The sequence below is a fragment of the Molothrus ater genome, chromosome 6 (genome assembly GCF_012460135.2).
Source record: "Molothrus ater isolate BHLD 08-10-18 breed brown headed cowbird chromosome 6, BPBGC_Mater_1.1, whole genome shotgun sequence".
NCBI classification, from domain to species: Eukaryota; Metazoa; Chordata; class Aves; order Passeriformes; family Icteridae; genus Molothrus; species Molothrus ater.
In genome coordinates this window covers 46,594,191-46,613,246 of record NC_050483.2, presented here as the reverse complement: position 1 = coordinate 46,613,246, position 19,056 = coordinate 46,594,191, and the positions used below count along the sequence as shown (strand labels likewise).

The 19,056-nt window shown below is 37.6% G+C and overlaps 2 protein-coding genes across 4 annotated transcripts; one reads left to right on the top strand and one right to left on the bottom strand.

Annotated features, from left to right (window-relative positions):
• Window positions 1–1,253: 1,253 nt before the first annotated feature.
• On the bottom strand, window positions 1,254–15,500 carry CPSF2 (cleavage and polyadenylation specific factor 2). Its single transcript, XM_036384388.2, has 15 exons — window positions 15,440–15,500; window positions 14,725–14,910; window positions 13,092–13,251; window positions 12,904–13,009; window positions 11,288–11,417; window positions 10,846–10,961; window positions 10,088–10,275; window positions 9,403–9,693; window positions 8,241–8,341; window positions 7,704–7,904; window positions 6,951–7,103; window positions 6,188–6,413; window positions 4,201–4,500; window positions 3,117–3,251; window positions 1,254–2,970 (listed from the first exon to the last, which is right to left on the bottom strand). Exons 2-15 carry the CDS (start codon window positions 14,871–14,873, stop codon window positions 2,878–2,880), a joined length of 2,349 nt encoding a protein of 782 aa, XP_036240281.1. The 5' UTR covers window positions 14,874–14,910; window positions 15,440–15,500; the 3' UTR covers window positions 1,254–2,877.
• A 77-nt stretch (window positions 15,501–15,577) lies between these two features.
• Window positions 15,578–18,490, top strand: NDUFB1 (NADH:ubiquinone oxidoreductase subunit B1). Of its 3 annotated transcripts, none has more exons than XM_036385060.1 (3): window positions 15,578–15,663; window positions 16,883–17,027; window positions 18,174–18,490. In XM_036385060.1, the coding sequence occupies exons 2-3, from the start codon at window positions 16,888–16,890 to the stop codon at window positions 18,208–18,210; spliced, it is 177 nt and encodes a 58-aa protein (XP_036240953.1). In that variant the 5' UTR covers window positions 15,578–15,663; window positions 16,883–16,887; the 3' UTR covers window positions 18,211–18,490. The 3 variants fall into 3 exon arrangements, with proteins under 3 accessions (XP_036240953.1, XP_036240954.1, XP_036240955.1); XM_036385061.1 differs by having other exon boundaries at window positions 15,587–15,663; window positions 16,886–17,027; XM_036385062.1 differs by lacking the exon at window positions 15,578–15,663 and adding an exon at window positions 16,667–16,717.
• The last annotated feature ends 566 nt before the right edge of the window (window positions 18,491–19,056 follow it).

Here is a 19,056-nt window from a genome sequence, read left to right as displayed (position 1 = left end):
GGAAAATCCCTACATTTCCAAGCAAGTTGTAGCACCAAGTAGATCTCAAATGCTCTCCCAAGACTGTTACTCTGACAGAATGCTGGGCACCCTACCTTTCCATTAACAGCATATTTTGAGAAGTGGATCTGGTTATATCTAAATATTGTTGAAGAATGGACAAGACTGTCACCTTTACTTCACCTCCAGCTCATATTGTCAAAGTAAAATGATTAAAAATGAAACTGTCACAAACAATGCTATTTAACTCAGGGTAAAGCTACGTTTTGATAACAGGAACAGCAAAATAACTAACACTAGAATTATATTTTTATCATTACAGACCTTTCCTCTGTCTCCACATACCCTTGGCTCTTCTTATGCGAGGAATCTGAACTATCCAGGTGCACTGGAAGGAAATATTTTTAACTGGTGAACACCAAAACTAGGTTTGAAGTTAATGTTCTTACCCTCAGGAACAACAGAGGGCAGAATAAGAAATGGTACTCTTTGTCACATTTTTACTGTTAATGAAAAAAATGTAGATGCCTGAAAACACAACTTACGGATCACAGCAGGACTGACATTTTGTGAAGGTAAGGGGAAATCAATCTTTTATTTCAGATAAAAACTAGAACCAGACTAGTAACTCTGAAAATCACACACAGAAGTTCAATTACTGTCTAAAGCAAATCATAGTTAAGAATATTTTAGGGAACTGACAGCAGAATAGGCAAAATGAATGAGCACTGGCTTCAGGTGCACACTGCTTTACAAGCACGGAATGCCCAGCTGAGGAGCACACCTGCCCTACAGCACCAGCGCAGCCTGTGATGCATTCTCTACAGACCTCCAGACCTCCAGACTCAGCTCTCAGCTGACTACTTGCACCTTGCATGTCAGCTTTCTAGGTCTGATTTCACTCTTCAGCCACACTCATGCTGAATAGACTAAAATAAGAAGCTGTTTTGCTTATACTTGAGCCTTTTCCTCAGTGATAGCACTAATTTGGGATGTCAGCACACAATAGAATTTACAGACTGCTAACACTAAAATTTTGTGATCCTAGCCTGAATTTGTATCAGTAGGTCAGAAAAACAAACAAAACTGATAGAAAGGTTTATGATCACACTGTGCTGTCTTTATCCTTTTTTTAAAAGCAGCACTATTTTGACTTCCTAAGGGTTTTTTTCTTTATTAGCATATTCCATGCAGATGTATGTGATCCCTTCCCATCCTAAGCCCTCAAGGTTAAAGTCCTACAGCCAATATAATTATGTACAAAGTAATTCACTTTATAAAAGTTCACTAGTATAAACAACAGTAGTAATACAATAGTATTCAGTAACAAGTATGCAGCATCATATAGATTTACATAGCACTGCTACAAAACCAGAGAATTTCTATTGAGTTCTGGATGTCAATATAAGGAAATACACATTTTTCTAGCCTGTTAAGAAAAAAACCCCAGATTTCGTGTAAGAAAATACATTCTCACTCAGTATTGTATTTTCAACTTTTTTACATTTCTAGTATACAGTTCTATCAAATGTTTAATACAGTCTTTACTTTTAATCTACTATTTTAAACAGAATAGTCTGTAGATCAGACAGAAATTTTTTGTTGAGAATGATTTGCAAAGTAAATTATCTTTCCATTGATAGCCCACAGGGCTATTTTTTGCCACTTTTTCAAAAGGTTTTATTTAAGCACACACACAAAGAGCATATATTACATTGTTTTATGTAAAAAGCAAACAACCCTCCACTGCCAAAGCTGGTGTTTCACACACAGATAGAGGAAAAAAGGATTAAATAAACTTGAGAGGCCATTTGTTTTCATAACTTAATTTCTGAGAAATTAATGAACTCAAAACTGTGTTTATCCTTACCTAAAAGATAAGGTAAATTCCTAGCATCAGCAGCTATAATAAGTCTTACTGTCATCTAGAACAGAACATGGTACAAAATCATTAAATACATTACATGAACAGATTTCAAGAGAAAAGATCTTCCTGAACTTGGCTCATGGCACTCTGAACAAACAGCAGTGCATGGATAAAGGCTTTAGAATTTGAAAAGTATTAAAATCAGAACTTAGAAAAGGTTTTATAATTGGCATAATTTTGCAAGAGCTAGGAGTTATGAATTCTGTAAATTTGCACAGAAGTTACTCTGAAGCATAATTACTGCATTTTAAACTACCTGAAAATATAATCCAATCTTCTCAGAGTAATTGCCCAAGTAATTTTTTTATCCTGCAGATTACAATATGAAATGCTGTTTCAGAACAAATCAGTAAGATGGAAGAGATACAGCATTAAGATGCAGCCAGATTAACACTGGGGAAACTTAAAGCAGTCTAGCTTTAAGTGGGCTGTTAATAATGTACTTCAACTAACCTCAATTTCAAAACAAAAGAGGGAAATACTTGAGACTGTTCCCCAAATCAAACTTACTAAAAAAAACCCCAAGCAACCAAAACCAAAAACAACCACACAGAAACCGAACAAAACCAAAGAAACCAAAGGTCTTTATCCAATCTTATTTTAGAACAAAAAGAATGACTTTGACATGTTTCGTACTCTTTGACAGGAAATCTGTGAAACCAAAACATGCCCCGGCAAATTGAACCTCTCCTGAGAAGCATTCAGTCATAAACTCATTTATAATGTGTTATGTGGGAGATGCCAAGTTGTAACAGTTTAAGAGTCAACTACATGGAATGTACCAACAGGTTTATGAACAACAGTAGCAGTTACTCACATGTTCATGGCAGCTAACTCATCTTGTGAATTAGGTTTCCCTGTATAAATTAGAAAACTACAAAAAGTCAAAACTGGGAGAAACCTCCTTTGTCTGTAAAAGTTCAAGTGTAAACACCTTTGCAGCACTTTTCTTAGACAATAGCATATTGCTCATATAAAAGGTCTCTTATCCTATAGAAGTCCTGGCAGAGGCAGCCTTCCAATCCAATACGCCCCGTTTCAGTCTGAAATAAAAGACAAGTTTCAACTTATTATCTTTACATTAATTAGAAACTTCCCTTATTACTAAAATAATATTTCATTCATTACTAAAATAATATATTATTTCATAATGTTATTTTCCAAAGAGATTAAAACACAGAACACCTACCCTGCGGACAGCCACCAGGTTGTTGCACACAAGCACTCCTCCAACAAATTCAGCTTGTATACCTTCCCGCAAGAGAACCTGCTTGAAGTCAGACAGTCTTGGCTCATTCATAAACACAGACTGATGCCCAAGAACCTTCAAAACAACACACATAATTTTACTGCTTCTATTTAACACCTTCCATTTTTCCAACGATCTCATTACTACATTGGCAGCAGTGAGGCCAAGACTTCATGACTCTAAATTGGTTCTATTTCTGTTCACCTGCAGCAATACATCTTCAGGACAGAAAAGCCTTAGAAGCTGCCCATCACACAAAGCAAAAGGTTTTTCTTTGCTCCCATATTGAGGACAAATACAAAGTTACAATGAAGATCCCTCTTCCAAGCCATGCTATGCCAGGGACCAAGTTGCAGTGAGCCGTACTGCTGATCAGTACAGCGTGCTATGATGGTTGCCATGAATCTGAACAGACCTGGCAGTTGTCTCCACGATTCTCTAGCTCCCAAAACAGACTACATTTAGGATTGTGAAACAAAGAATCTTAAAAAGCATCTCTAGAATTAAAAGGTACTGGAATAATTCAACAGAAAGATAAAATAATTATCTCCTAAAATGCAAAGTATTTTAAGAGCTATGGTAAATTTATAGAAAAGATATATTTAATAAACTCCCAAATCACTACTATAGAAGCAGATGTATGAACGTCAAAGATCTGTATCTCAAGTATATAAAATATCTTCCATGACATCAACAAAACACAACAAAATCCTGAAGTGACTAACACCAACTGATTTCTCTATCTGCATGTACTAATTATAGATATGACACACACTAATTAAAATCTTAGTTCATAAATATATGGCACTGTTAATGGATGCAAAAGATCATCCTCACTGAAAAGCAAAAAAGCTGAACAAAGAACAGTACCAGGTTTAACAAAGAGAAACCCAAACATGAAAACCCAGTTTCAATTAGGCTTTCATTTGAGTAAGATCACAGTATCAACTTTTCAGCACTAGAAAAAGACAAATTAATACACAGGTCTTAATAAAAGAAATCCAGATCAGCATCATTTCTGTACCTCATGAGGTGGCAGAGGTTCCAAAGTAGGAATGATCTCGCTCTCCTCACACATCTCCTTGTCATCGTCACCAAAGAGGCTTTTCATGGCCTTCTGTTGTGCAATCACACTCGAGTCTGAAGAAGGCACATCCACTTGCATCTCTAAGTCTTCATCTTCCCTCAACTCTCCCTCTTCCAAAATAACTCCAGTATCCACCTTTGAAACCCTCATGTCCAGAACACCATCTATCCAAGCCAGCTCGGCATCCTTGGCTTTACAGAACTGAAGAGAGCTGACAAGAGAATCTTTCAACCTGACCTAGGTTGCACAAAAAATAAAAGTACTGTTAGTTTCATGGAAAATACAGAGGTCTTACTTCAAGCTTTAAAGATTAGCAAGTTTCTCTTCACCATCTTTCCAGTTGGTTTGATTCATGCACTTTTATGGAGACAAAGGATGGAACTGGTATCACCAAGGTAAGATACTTTAAAATTTAATATATGTAACACTCATATCACAACTTAAAAAGCAGCAGAGATCAACACCTTTTTCATCTTGGCTAAAATGAAAAAAGAACCTATTGAACTGCAAACCTGATGTAAATTTACAGCAAGAGCAATAATTTCCTTTTAAAAACCAGAAACCTTTTTTGCAGTCAAGTTGTTCCTCAGTTGGTCTTGGCAATTTCAGAGGAAGTTTCTATAAATCTATTTGTCAGTAACCTAAATGTTTCAAAATTTCAACCCTCCAAAAAATTATAATTACTATTTTATTGTAAGAAAAAATGTAAATATGAGAATTTTACGTGCCCTTACCCTGGTTCCTCTGGTGGACTCTGGGACTTTAATCCTTTAAATAAAGCTCTACTCTCAGAGATTGTTATCCACATTAGGAGGTCCATGATTCCCACAGTGCAATCAAGGCTGCAACCATGTGAAAGAACCACCAGCTACCCACCCATGTGCAGCACAGCCCACTCAAATGACACTGTGACACTGACACTTCACTCAAATCTATTATTTTCAAATTCAACATTGCCACTGCACTTCTCCTGGGTCATTTCTTACACTCTAGCAACTCTCATAGCTTTAAAAAACAAACAAAAACATCCCAACAACCAACAAACCACATGAAGAAAACACGCTGTTTTAAGGCTGCCATAACTAGATGATTTTTAATAACTGGAATTTTCTACTTTCTAGAGGATAACAGATTTTTCTCTAGAAAGAAAAAGAAGTACCTCTTTCAACAATTCTACCAATGTTTTTCTATTAACTTTAAAAGAACAAAGGAATAAAGGACTACTGCAAAAAGTGTTTGTGAGACAATTCCCTCTAAACAACTTCAAAAATTAAATTGGGAGCATACACAATTTTCACATAATTCACACAAGCTATTCCAGCTTTCTTATTTAGAACTTAATATATTGAATTTAATTTTCACGGCTAACACACAACAATACATGATCATAACCTTACTTTCCAAGAATCAGCACATTAAGTTTTTGGGGGGTATGGGTATCTTATTTGTTTTTATCATTAACTTGCTCCTAAATTTACATGTTCACTCTTAGGTACTATTTAAGTATGAAGCATTTTTTTATTCTAGCTCTTTAAGGCTCCATTTGAGATTCAAAGAGAATCCTGAATTGCAGCTAGTATACAATGGTATTCTAAATATAGGCATTATAAATTTGTAAATACTTCAATAAAGCAAACTGATGCCCCCGTGGACACAAATGTGCAAAATTGCCTTTTGCACCTCAGGTAAAAAACCCACTGATATTACATTCAAGCTTTCAAATGCTTATGAATAATAAGCCTCAGGAGAATGCTTATCTAAACACAGAAAAACACAACTAATGCCTTGATCACAAAAAACTGATTGAACTCACAGGTGGTATCACCTCTCCTCTCCCAAAGAACAGAGGGCAAATTACATTCTGCTCATACAGCTCTACTACAGTCCACAGTAGTTACACAACTAAAAAATTCCAGTACCTTACCTGGTAAATGTGTGTTTCACTTGTAGCATCTACAGTTTCATGAAGTTTGGGCATGTAAACTTTAATATCTTTTCCACCAAAAGCTCTGCAACATTCTGCAAGGTCCTGACTGGCCTCAGGTGGGCCATGGACAATGACCAGTTGTCTTGGTTTCATTTGGTTAATAATTTTTTTAATTGAGTCCCCATCTGAACGTCCTTCATAGTCAATGTATGTAACTCTGGCTCTGGTTTGAATTAAAAAACCAAGAATAATATGTTTTAGTTTAAAAGATTAAACCTTTGAGTATTCCAAAGTACTTCATTAAGATATTTTTTAATTACTGTACATCAACAAAAGCTGTCAGCACAAGGTATATTATAGATTGTCAAATATTAGCATGTGTGTATTTAACACTATACATTCACAAAATTCACTTACATAGTTATCAAAAAACTAAGTTATCCATGAAATAATCATATTTGAATATGTTATCCTTTTAACAAAACATACTTAAGCATCTATGTTAACATACTATTGTATCATTTCTTCTATCTCTTCCAGTTGTCTCCATAAGACAGGAAACAAACCAAATTTTTTAAGAGTGGGGAACCATAAGACTGTTCTGCACTCCCAGAAAGACTAGTAAAATACAACTTAGCTTGGGGAAAAAAATAAACAAAAATCAAGTCCTTTCCCACTTTGGGAAAATCCAAGTTAGCCTTTTACCCAATTTGCACTGTACCCATGTTCTAGTAGAATTGAGAAGAACAAAGTCACTCACTTAATTTCCATGGATTCTGTTGCAGAAATACATTTGGTAGGAACATCTGATAAATCCTGGTCCATAGGCTCCTCTCCATTTGTCAAACCAGACTCTAATTTGCTTTTTTCTTCTTCTGTTGCTTGAAGCTCTGGAACTAGAAAATCCTCAGGTCTAAAGAATTAAAGGTATTTTGCTTTTTAGAGTAAAACCAAAGCACTATCTAATATAAAAACAAACAGTGCTGATTATTACTACTAAGATTTTTTGTAACTGCTATTGCCAGCAACAACTACACCTGCCAAATATTTCTGTACTTGAAAAGAGCTGATTTGGAAAATATGACCTTCCTATCTTAAAAAAGAACTTGAATAACTTAGGAAATACTAGCAAATTGCAGATTTCTAGCAAGTATTCCTTACGCAAAGCTGACAAATATCACTGAATTTTGTTAGGATGAATAGTGTTTTCTCACCTCACAAATTTAACATTAAGTGAAATTTAAAGCAGAAGAGTCAGGTTAAAATAATTTAAAATCTTCTATCTCAAAATATTTTAAAAAAAGCCTGGAGTGAAAATACATCCTGAGGGGTGTGACCACAGGTCAAAGATCAGCACTCTGCAGCTTCAATCCTTATCATAAGCTGTGTCTAAGACTAAGCAGTTTAAAGAGCATATAGCAATGCTGCAAAAGAGACAGAATGGTGAATTTAATTCCTTCTAGGTTTTGATTATTTCATAGCTACTATGTTAGTATACATTACCACCACATACTTGATAATTTCACCATATTCATCCCATTTAATTCTTTCTTCAGGAGCTGGAAACATTGGATAAGATTTTTTTGCCTGTTTGAAGAAGCTTCCTTTCCGGCTACCTTCACCCTTCATCATCAAATCATGTTTGGTCTTATGTAAAGTTGGCTGATCAATATCCTCTTCAGCATCACTCTCATCACTGGAATCAATATCTGCCCTGAAATGACATTCCAAAAACACCTAGCATGTCTTTTTTTTTTCTTCAGGTTTTATATTACATAGACACACTGACTAGAAAATAACAGTCGACATAACACTAACCAAGGCCAAGGGCAGTTTATGTATCTGAGAAAGAGCTCACAGTTAAATGGCAGATGAAACTGGGTCTATCAGGACAACAGATTAAAGACAACCCCTCCTGATTCCTCAGGGCCCTTAGACAAGGCTACTGAAACTCTAATTCTCATTTAGACCTGAAAAGAGTTGAAGGAGCAGAATAATCACACAAAAATCCCAACTCTGATCATAAAAGGAGAATGAGCAACATACTTACTCTTTAGACTGCTCTAACTTCTTAGCTGCCTCTTTCTTTAGTTTCTCCTTTTCTAGATATTCCTCAAGTTCTTTTCCTTCCAACTTGACACGTTTTCTCAACTGCAGATGGAATTAAAATTAATGTTATTGTGAGTAGCAAACACAACTTTAATAATTCTCCTATATGCTGCTGACAAGAATACTTGTCCTTGTGCAAAAAAGGCAAGCATAAAAGACAAGACTATGGCAACAATGTGGTACCTTGACATCATGATAGTGTCAATTTGTACAGTTTACTTTAAATGAAAGCATTTCTAAAAATATTAAAATCAATTAAGCTTTCCAAAAATAAGTGAAGGCAAACACTCTTAGATGAGCAGTTGTTTTTTAGTTTTTCTATCATTAAGATCAAACCAGAAGAAGCTAGCAAAGTCATACTAGCTGGCAAAACAATGGTAGATTTTGTTTCTTGTTTTCTGAGTACAGTTCACTTTGAATAAACTGAATTCTAGTAATAATCTAACACTATAATTCAATGATTTCAATCCAATCTAAAACCAAAATAAAGCTGCACCATCAGTGCTGAAATTATCACTGCAATCACAGGGGACTTCCATAAATTAATAATGTGCACCAGAACGAAGTAGACACAGGTGTACAGATTATTGAAAACAATTTGAAAGCATGAATAGCAATTAATTATCTCCTAATTTCCAGCATTTGCTTATCTCTCTAATCCTGTTGGGATTTTTATACTAATTTGAATTGATTCTCCTCTCATCCAAACCAGGAGAATTTTCCAGCAAGACTAACCCATTATATGTAGTGATCTGTATGTCAGCTGCAAGCAGAATTTTTTCTATTATAATAGAAACACAAAGGAATGAGTCGTCTAAGAATAAATATTTAAAAGGAATTTCATGCTCAGCTCTATTAATTTTGCCATGCCATGAAAAGCATTTTGCAGTTCTCAGGAGGAGACCTATTTTTATGTAAATTTACCCACAATCTGATAAATATGCAACATACCAATTTCAGGTTTCTCTCCACCACTAGAAGCATTTCCAGAAGATCAAAAGGGAAACCATGTTCAGTTTTGCCCACACGACCCCAGAAGAAGAAAGAATAAGAATAAGAAGAATTCCACAATAAGAATCTGGAGCTATAGTAACAACTCTTACCTCGATATCTATAACTTTTTCAGCAGGATTATCAATCAGGAATCGTGCTAATGTTCCAGGTGTAGTGCGATAAGTTAAAATTATGGAGTTTTTGGAATCCTGGCACCACTGAATGAAAAGATCTCTAGAAAACCCACACTCCAAGTCAGGCTGACTGGCAAGAACAACTTTAGGACTAGGCACTCGAGCCAGATCAGACAGACTGTGACATAAGGAGAGATGGCGGAACTGAAAAGGGTTGTTTCTCTTGTCTTCAAAGCACCTCATCAACTTGTCACTCATCCATTCCACCTAAAATACATATTAGAGAAACTTATCTATACAAATACAAGTTGTTCAACAGCACAAGCTTCATATGAAGTATAGGATGCAATATGGCCATGATTTCTTCAGTATTTCTCAGCAGGTATAGAAATAATGTTGAGCATAACCAACACTGAAACAAGTACTTTAAGTTCTCTTTTTTAACAACTATAAACTATGCTAACAAGTCTTATCATCAAGAAACATGTCCACTGTCACAACTGGACACTGTGTTACTTGATCAAAAGAGCTGAGACACAAACATGCACTACAGAATAAGGACATTCACCCAGTATTTTGCCATTTTTTACCATTAAAAAGAAAAGCTTCTGCATAAATGTTCCTTTACTCTTCATAATTGGATTTTAAAATCAAAACAAACCTGGGATTTAGAGAACTCCACTACATTGTAGCTGACATTATTCAAAAGAGCAAGAGAGTAGACTCCCAATCCTGCATCTTTTGTTCTCCAGATCTGATCAAGAAGCTGAGCAAGTTCCAGAACTCTGCCTGCTGTATCCACAGCTATTAATACATTTCCATCACCTCGTAATGTCTCCAAAACATTAGCTAGGAAGAATTAAAAACAAAACAAAAACCTACTTATACTTTGAATCAAAATTAGAAGGTTTGTGGTGTGGCTGCAATTTTTGTTTTTGTTATGTCACACTAGCAATCATATTCAAAAGTATACTGAACACAGAAACAAATGAAACTTCAAAAGAGATCCAAATCCACACTTCCACCAAAATTAAAGGGAGCTGGAGTTTTCTCAGTAGCTCTGAAGATCTTTCTGCCTTGGTATTTCTTACTTTTGTTTGTTTGTTTTTGGGTTTTTTTTATTAAAAACCAACAGAAAATGAAGTTTAAAAAAAGAAAGTGCTGAGGAAGGTAATGTAAAAATCCCTGAAGAGATTGAAGGATACTGGGTAAAATACACTGTTTTCAAATACAGTTCATTGTTGTTAGGAAAACATTTAACTCACAGGATCAGTATCATCAGAAAAGAGTAATTCAAAACTTGTTACATTTTAATATGAGTTCTTAAGTTTAAATGCTAATGAATTTCTCATAGAAAAATAATTTATAGTGGCTAATAAATCACATTACTGATATTTTTGAAGCCCAAACAATACATACTCAGCAGCTGTTCATCTCTTTGCTTCCTCCTGGGTTGTACATAAGTAGCATTGAATGAATCTGTAATAAGCAATGAAGGCCTGCTCAACATTTCCAAGGAACATCCATTCAGATGGCTGTGGAAAAAAGGAAAAATCTCACTTTTTTACATTTCTATTTTATGAGAAAAAATAAGGCAGCTAGATTACAGATATTTGCATGTACAGAAACCAAACTACTCAGCTGCTGAATGCTTCCTGCTTCAAATTTACAAATAAATAAACAAATGGAATAAAGAAATCCAGAGCTAATGCTTGCTTCAAACTGATTAATCTGGATGCAAATGAAATTAGTGATCTTATTAGAACTGGAAATGCACTTCTGCTTCCACACCTCTTTATCACCCACTAAATGATACACAGCTAACACAGTTAAGAACTATCCGTTACTATGTTGAACTTACATCTCCCTCTTGTGGTTGAAATCAACGGCATAAACAATTTCTTCCTCCCCATCCTTGACAATCTTCCAAATTGTGCCTCCTATCATGTGACCAGCTGGCAATGGTGTGATTGACAAACCATGTCCTTTGCCTACAAAGGTTTTCAGTATTTTAGGTAGATTACACATAGTAAAATCCATTACTCTGAACAAGACATAGTAACTTTAAACAACTGAATACCCAAATTACTACTGAGAAAAAAAGTCAAATGAAGTATGAAAAAGCAGTAATGTCTGTCCTTACCATCTAAGCAGTAATGTAAAAATATTTTGCAATTCACTTTTATATTTCCTCCAGAATAAAGAAACTAAAGCAAAGATCACTTCTTCCCTCCACCTCCCACTGATACTCAGAGCTGCTGTAACTATGGACATAAACAACAGTAAATTATATAAAAAACATATATCACAAGAAAACAAGCACAATGATGAAAGCCAGGATCCTCTCCGGGGCAACACTAAATGTTTACTACAGCATTCACTTTTGAGGTACTTAGGAAAACTTACGTAAATTACACAATCTTGAAGCTTTCCAGAATGATAAACAAATAAGTTAAACTGTAGCAGAAAAGGTGTTCATGTGCTGCAGTCAGGGATGACAGAACTTTTCAGCACCTGATCCATTTTTCAAATGCACTGTTGCTCCCTGTCATTGATACCAGCCTGTATGTACATCAGATTAAAATGAGACTACCCACAACCATTACTCACTGACTCTGCTGCGTTAAATGCACAGTAATAATTAATAATTAAACATATATTATCTTCTAAAAGCTTCCATCGACTCTTTTCAAATCACCTCCATTAAATATAAAAGAAGTTGTTTGTTTTAAAAAAGTTGTATGCCAAAATTACTCTTTAGATGTAAGAATTGCCAGGGCAGACATAGCCTTGCTACAACTATCTCGAAAAGGGGCCAGCAGTCTTTCAAAGACAACATCCTCTTTCTATTTTCCAAATAAGAAGTCTTTTAGCAGCAATGTTCATGAACCTGTAAAATACTGCACTTCAGAGACAAACTGCTGGTGGTCAGCCTCTACGTGTCTCCGTCAAGAAGAGAGTTTTTATTTTATTCTGATCTTTACATTCAACTAAAGTGGAAAGCTGCTGATTATCACAGGTCCCAGCAACACGCTACACTGAGTATGAGTTGAGTCACTGACGATCTCCCCATTAAACCTGCACATGCTGTAACTTCATCTCTGCTCTACAAAGCTTTCCCTTGTGCTACTGCTTATGGAGAGTTTGGAGTATCTGTTGCTAGAGCCAAGTAAATACTTTTAACAGACATCAGTAAATTCCAAGAGAAGTTACAAAAACATAAAAGAGAAACAAACATCTAAACACTGTTTAGCATGACCTCCTCCTCATCTCCTCATTAAGTGAAAATTCTATCAATTTCTAGAGACAATTGCGATTGATACAGACTGACATGAGGCTAATGAATTGCAATGTTTCAGCACTGCAAAACACACAGAATTTTAGAACTCAGTCCCTTTAAAAAAGTTACTTTGACTCATAACTGCTCTGTTGCCTTTCACTAAAAGTAATTTCTTGAGATTTTGGTGACAACTTTACCTTTTAAGTTCACAATCTGAGAAAACTTCAGCTGTTGTATCTTATCAAAGGCTGCATCTACATCATCCAATGTAAAGAGTGTGAAATCTTCAGTATTATGGCGGGACTAAAACAAACAAAGAGGTACAGAGCATTCAAACACTCCACCATCAAAGATGTTGTGTATGAAAGTATCAACTTAAACATACCTGGTAGAGATCATACATAAACATCTGTCCCATTTTATATACAGGAATAGTTGCATAAATGGCACAATTCAATCCCATTTTTCCAACTGCATATGGAAGTGCACCAAGGTGTAGAGGGTCAGGGTGGGAAAGAAGAACAGCATCAACCTGGTGTACATGCCTATAAAAAGAGGGCCAACAAAAGCCATTGAAAGGAGCTCTGTATGGTTTTATATATCTCCTGCTAGGGCTGTTTTGAGAATACAGTCAGTCAGTCTGAATGTCAAACAATGAAACTTAAACCCTTCAAGAATTGGAACAGTTTTAAAAATCATAATTAAAACTTACAGGTGTTTCCTAATGTTCAAGTACTTAAAAACACAAGTGACTTCAGAAAGCATAACTCAAAGATTTGAAGAAGTAAGACCTTAGTATATAAGTGGACACCAGAAAGTAAATTAACTGAAGGACCAAGAATACTATCAGTACAGATGTGCCACAAATCGCTCATACACCCCAAAACAGATGACAACTTTTCTTCTGATGAGATTGACCAAGTAAAGGAACCAAAGACAACAATCCTTCAACTGATAAGGATAAATCAAAATATATTTCAATATTTTTTGATCAAATCAAAATATGTATCTTAATACAGAAAATATCAAACATATCATTTAAGAAAAGTAGCACATGAGTTTGGGGGATTTTATTACTCTTAAAACCATTTTTTTCCTTGCAAAGTGTTGCATAAATTTAGAACTCAGACTAAAACCTTTCTACATATCATAACTGAAGAACTTGAGGTCATAAAACACATGTACCAAATGAAAATACAAGCTGGACTGACAGTTTTTTGTTCCCTTGCATAGTAAGTGAAACACACACATTCTTCTCGATAGCTGTTATGAAAAATTTTATCTAATTGCTTCTTACATAAGACACTTGAAAAATTTTATAAATTATCCTCAGTACCTAACAATCCTCACTTAAAAGATCTTAAACATTGCAAGTGTGTCAATGCTACAAAACTAGTATCAAAAAGCTCAGTTTCTTTCCCAAATTTCCATGTCTCAGTCCTAACTTGGCCATCAACACAGCTCCTTGCTGTATATCTGAAGAAGTTCAATATTGAAGTCTAGACAGATGTTGGTCTGGAGAGGCTTTTTCCCTTTGTAGGGCTGGTGTCCTGACAGAAGGTGTTTTCCTGACAGTCTATTCAACTTGAAACAAGAGCCAAGAGTTGAACTGCTTTGTATTCAGCCTACATGCAGGAAGGCTTCCTCTCCTATTTAAAACTTAGTTAAGTATTCTAAATCAGTTGAGAGTCAAGGTCAGTCTCGCCTAAACTGTGTCACATTTATGACAATAAAAAACAAACAAATCATCCAATCAAAATAAAAACTGAACAGTTTGAGAATTACAGTTAAGAGACACAACTCACTGGACTGACAAGGAAAAAATCCCAAGTTTTTGCTGGAAATGTTTCAGCAGTGTGATTCCCTTCATGTAAAACATACATGAAACAAAACAAAAAAAAAAAGAACAATTTTTCATTTAGTAACACCATACATTATACCACTGCATGGAATTTTGAAAACTTCCAAGACAGACCAAGCCCTATTTTAAAAATAGGTGTATGAACTGAACTACTTACTTCCTCAGAGAATCAATAATATCCATAGAAAAGTTTTCATCCCAGCCACAGTCCAAAAGAAAACGAAACTCATCTACTTGCAAAAGATAGCAGAGGGCAGATTCCTCCTGCACCCCCGAGAGCGTAGTCAACTTGATAATCGATGTCATTTTCCTCTCCAAGTGTTTAATCTCCAAAAGAACTAATCTGAATAGGGGACAAAATGTTTCGTTGACTGACACAAAGAAAAATTCCATTTACTTAGATCTAGCTTCACATACTCCTGAAAATATGCAGGCTAACGGTGTTAATACTGTTCAATACAGCTGCTCGATACCAATTAGGAGATATTAACATTCTACTCTTGCAGGTCTTATTAGAAAGAGGCGAGGTTAGTTTTCTACAATATACATTACGAATAATTTTCAAAAAGCTCCCTAGGAGCAGCGCAGTTAACAGCAGCTCCACGGAGCTGCATGGGGGCACCCAGAGATAGCACATCCGGAGACGCGACCCCTCAGAGCAGAGCCAGGGCCTGCCCGAGCAGGGACCCAGCGCGGGGCGGGCCGGGGGCTCCGCGGCTCCAGCGCCCCGCCGGGCCCCGGCGCCCGGGCCTGCGCTCGAGCCTGGCCTCTCGCCCGCCAGGGACGGGGTCACGGGGGCGAGCCCTGCGCCCACCCCAGTCCGAGACGAGGAGAACAAGGGGAAGAGGAGGATGGTGTGAAAGAGCCGATACCTGCCGCCCTCAACCACCCCCAGCCCGCGCCGCGCTTGCCGCCATCTTGCGGGAGGCGGGGAGGCGGGGCAGCCGGCGGAAGGGTAGCGGGCGGCACCACCGCGAGCCCGCCGGGGGGAGTGCGCTCCTCCCCCGCCCCTGCGCAGCCCGTGGTCTCGCCCGGCCCGCCGTTCCCGGTGCCCTTGGCGCGGCCGCTGCGGCTCCTGGTGCTGGCGCGAGCAGCGGTAATGGCGGGGGCCGGGAGCGTGCTGGGGGCGGAAGCGCTGTCGGACCTCCCTGGGAGCGCCTCGCCCCATCCCCTACCTCTTCGGCTGGGACACGGCGGCGGGCGGGAGCGCCTCTCAGCCGTGGGCTTTATGGCGCTGTTGCTGCTGGAGGGGCGGTCGGGGTCCGGGCAGGCCGGGGCGGCTCAACCGGGACCTGGTGGGGCCGTGTCGCGAGTCAGCGGCCGGGGCCGGGGGGTCCCGCCGGGGGTGCGTGCGGGGCCGCCCCACAGCGGCCGCGGCGGAACGGCGGCGGCGCTCGCCCTCAGGGCCCGGCCGGGGCTCCGAGCCCGCCGCTGTGTGTGACAGACTGCGCTGGGATCTGGTAGTAATCTGTGTAATTCCCTGGTCTGGAAGGGTTTGGTTGGGTCGGAAAGGTTTGCTGGGCCTCTTAAGTCTGGAGAAGACTGCGAGGGGATCTCGTTCGTGCCTGTAAATGTCTCAAAGGCGGGGGTGCCAGACTCTTTTCGTTGGTGCCCAGCAACGGGACAAAGAGCAGTGGCCATAAACTAAAACACAAGAAGTTCTGCCTCAAGACGAGGAAAAACTTCTATAATTTGAGGGTGACAGAGCACTGGACAGCTGCTCAGAGAGGTCATGGAGTCTCATGGAGTCTCCTTCTCTGGAGACATTTAAAAACCACCTGGATGTGTTCCTGTGTCATCTGCTGCAGGTGATCCTGCCTTGGCAGAGAGGTTTGACTGGGTGATCTCCGGAGGGCCATTCCAGCTGTAATAATTCTGTCATTCTGTGATTTTTAAATGTTCTTCCTTATTTCAGAAATGTAATTATCTGTCAGCTCCCCGGTAAATACACAACTTGTCTTTGAAACTTGACACAGATAATGAAGTGTCCTTCTACACTTTGGTTATGAAAGTGTTCCTAATGTTTTACAGAGCAGCAAACTTCTGTAGTTACTTTAATGAGTAAATTAAAGAGATGTTCTATTTCTCTCCTGTTTTAGGATGGAATCCTTTTTCCCAGGGTCAACAGTTAGGATTTCTAAGAAACCCAGGTATGGGTTTGAGAACACATGTGTGTCCTAGGAAGTGTTGGGTAGCCCTCATGTGTATTATGTCATTGTAGAATCCTAGTAAGTGAGAGTAAAGGTGCCAAACATGCAACAGTTTCCAAGTGCAGATCTATTAGTGCCTCTTACCTGTTCCACTTTTCTTTCCAGCAGTCATGGTGAATTTTGCCCAAGCTGTGCGTGAACACTGGGTTCACATCCTTGTTCCCTTAGGATTTGTGATTGGATGCTATTTGGACAGATGGAATGATGAAAGATTGTCTTCCTTCAGAAACAAGAGCTTATTATATAAAAGGTCTGCTTTATGATGCTTCTTATATACATAGATAGTTATTTTTCAAAGTGCTTCTCAGTTCTTTTTTAGTTATGAGTGTAACCAAAAAAAGGGAAGAAAGGCCTAAAAATATCAAGCATTCATGAAGTGTTTTAGGTCAGTAATACCTTCTGAAAATGGAATCTTTAGGAGCTAGCTTCATGAAAGAAAGGATCATTAACTACTGTTAATGACTGTAAAGTTCTTGGTCATGAGATATGGAAACCATTATTTTGACTTTATAACTTCAGCAAGAAACACAGTGCTTGAGTTTTAATTTTCTCTCTTAAATTTAAAATGATCACAGCGCTTTTCAACCAAATACTTTTATAATAGTGTGTTACTTCAAAATAATCACAAAGTTCTTGAAATTAACATACATGCTGCTATATCTTCACTGAATTATGTGATTTTATGCACTGATCAGTTTTGGTTTTCTGGCTGTGACTCCTCAGGGAGTATTTCCATCAGAAAACCTCAGACACTGACTGTGTCAGTTCTAATTTTGTATTAGATCATCAGGTAACAAAAGAAGAGGGGAAAAAAGTCATATTGCATAAAGTGATAGTAGGACTGCTATCAGTTTGTGTACCAGTGGATTTTTTTTTCCAACTCTGGCCTCACCTAAATTAATTTTGAGTAAGAAAGAAAGCTTTTGACATAATCTACCCCACTGGTACATTAGCACTTTTCTTATGTATTTGTTAGTGAAGTTGGGCTGCTGTGTCAGCGTCTTGTAAAAATCCCTTCTTCTTTCACACCTCTCTTTCCCCTAAAGTAATAAATTGTTAAATTTAAAAGAAGTAGAATTTTTCATTTTAAATCCAATTAAAAGTCTCTTAACTCCTTAGAAGTCAGGTGTTCAGTGCTTCCAGTTAAATGAATGGAAATCAGAGGACTCAATCCATTGAAGCTTTTGAAAGAAAGGAGGAAGTTTAACAGTATGGAAGGATTTTTAACTGACAGTAATTGCAAGGAAAGTTAAATTTTTACATAAATCTCAAAATGAAGGTATTGTTGAATATAAACTAACACAAATAAGTACTTACATTTATTAATAATTATTCTAAAAAGAAAGGTACTAATTTTAGTGTCTTCTTTCTTGTTTGTTTTTTTTTTTCTACACAGGGAGTTGAAGCCTGGTGAAGAAGTAACATGGAGATAAAAGCTGATGATGAAAAGGAAGACGTTTTTGTTTGATTCATCATCTTCCCTCACATATTGAAAGAACAGGAATATGGTTTTTACCCTGAGAGGATACTACAGTAAAGGACATCTGCAATTCATCAGTGCTAGTTTAATTTCTGGTGTTACTTTTTGAAGTTGATTTAATTACATGACTAATATGTGTTCAGGAATTCCATTAGTCCATAAGCGGTGAAAAAATTTTCTTCCCTACTCTGGAAAAGAGAGGAAGAACTATAGAATAAACTATGCAAAAATCATTTATGTTGAATGTGGTGGTTCACAGGGGTCCTAGGGCAAGGGAAGAGATGAGAATCTTGACTCCATGTTTCAGAAGGCTGATTTATTATTTTGTGATATATGTTATATTAAAAAAATATATTCTAAAACTTATTAAAAGAATAGAAGAAAGGATTTCATCAGAAGGCTTGAAAGGAATAGAAAGGAGTAAAATCTTGTGGCTGACCAGGGAGTCTGAGACAGCTGGACTGTGATTGGCCATTAATTAAAAACAACCACATGAGACCAATCAAAGATGCACCTGTTGCATTCCACAGCAGCAGATAATCATTGTTTTTCTTTTCCTCTGAGGCTTCTCAGCTTCTCGGGAGAAGAATCCTGGCAAAGGGATTTTTCAGAAAACGTCATGGCGGCAGTTGTTATTGTTGTGTATGGTGTGGAATGCATGTGTTTATAGCTATTTCAGGAACTAGCCTTTAAAGGAATACTTCCATAAAGCCAGAATGTGCTTGACAGCTACTGAACCTGGTTAAGTTTCTTTCTGGGTTTGCTCTGTAGGCTTGTTTGGAGTAGTGGTTAAGCAGTT

Excerpts from the sequence above, each read along its gene's own strand:
- CPSF2 (XM_036384388.2), bottom strand. The coding sequence starts at position 14,873 with ATGACATCGATTATCAAGTTGACTACGCTCTCGGGGGTGCAGGAGGAA. Across the intron at positions 6,414-6,950 it reads ACAGAATCCATGGAAATTAA|AGCCAGAGTTACATACATTG; the intron begins GTGAGTGACTTT and ends AATTCAAACCAG. Across the intron at positions 2,971-3,116 it reads ACCTGGTGGCTGTCCGCAGG|ACTGAAACGGGGCGTATTGG; the intron begins GTAGGTGTTCTG and ends CTTTTATTTCAG.
- NDUFB1 (XM_036385060.1), top strand. The coding sequence starts at position 16,888 with ATGGTGAATTTTGCCCAAGCTGTGCGTGAACACTGGGTTCACATCCTT. Across the intron at positions 17,028-18,173 it reads AAGAGCTTATTATATAAAAG|GGAGTTGAAGCCTGGTGAAG; the intron begins GTCTGCTTTATG and ends TTTTCTACACAG.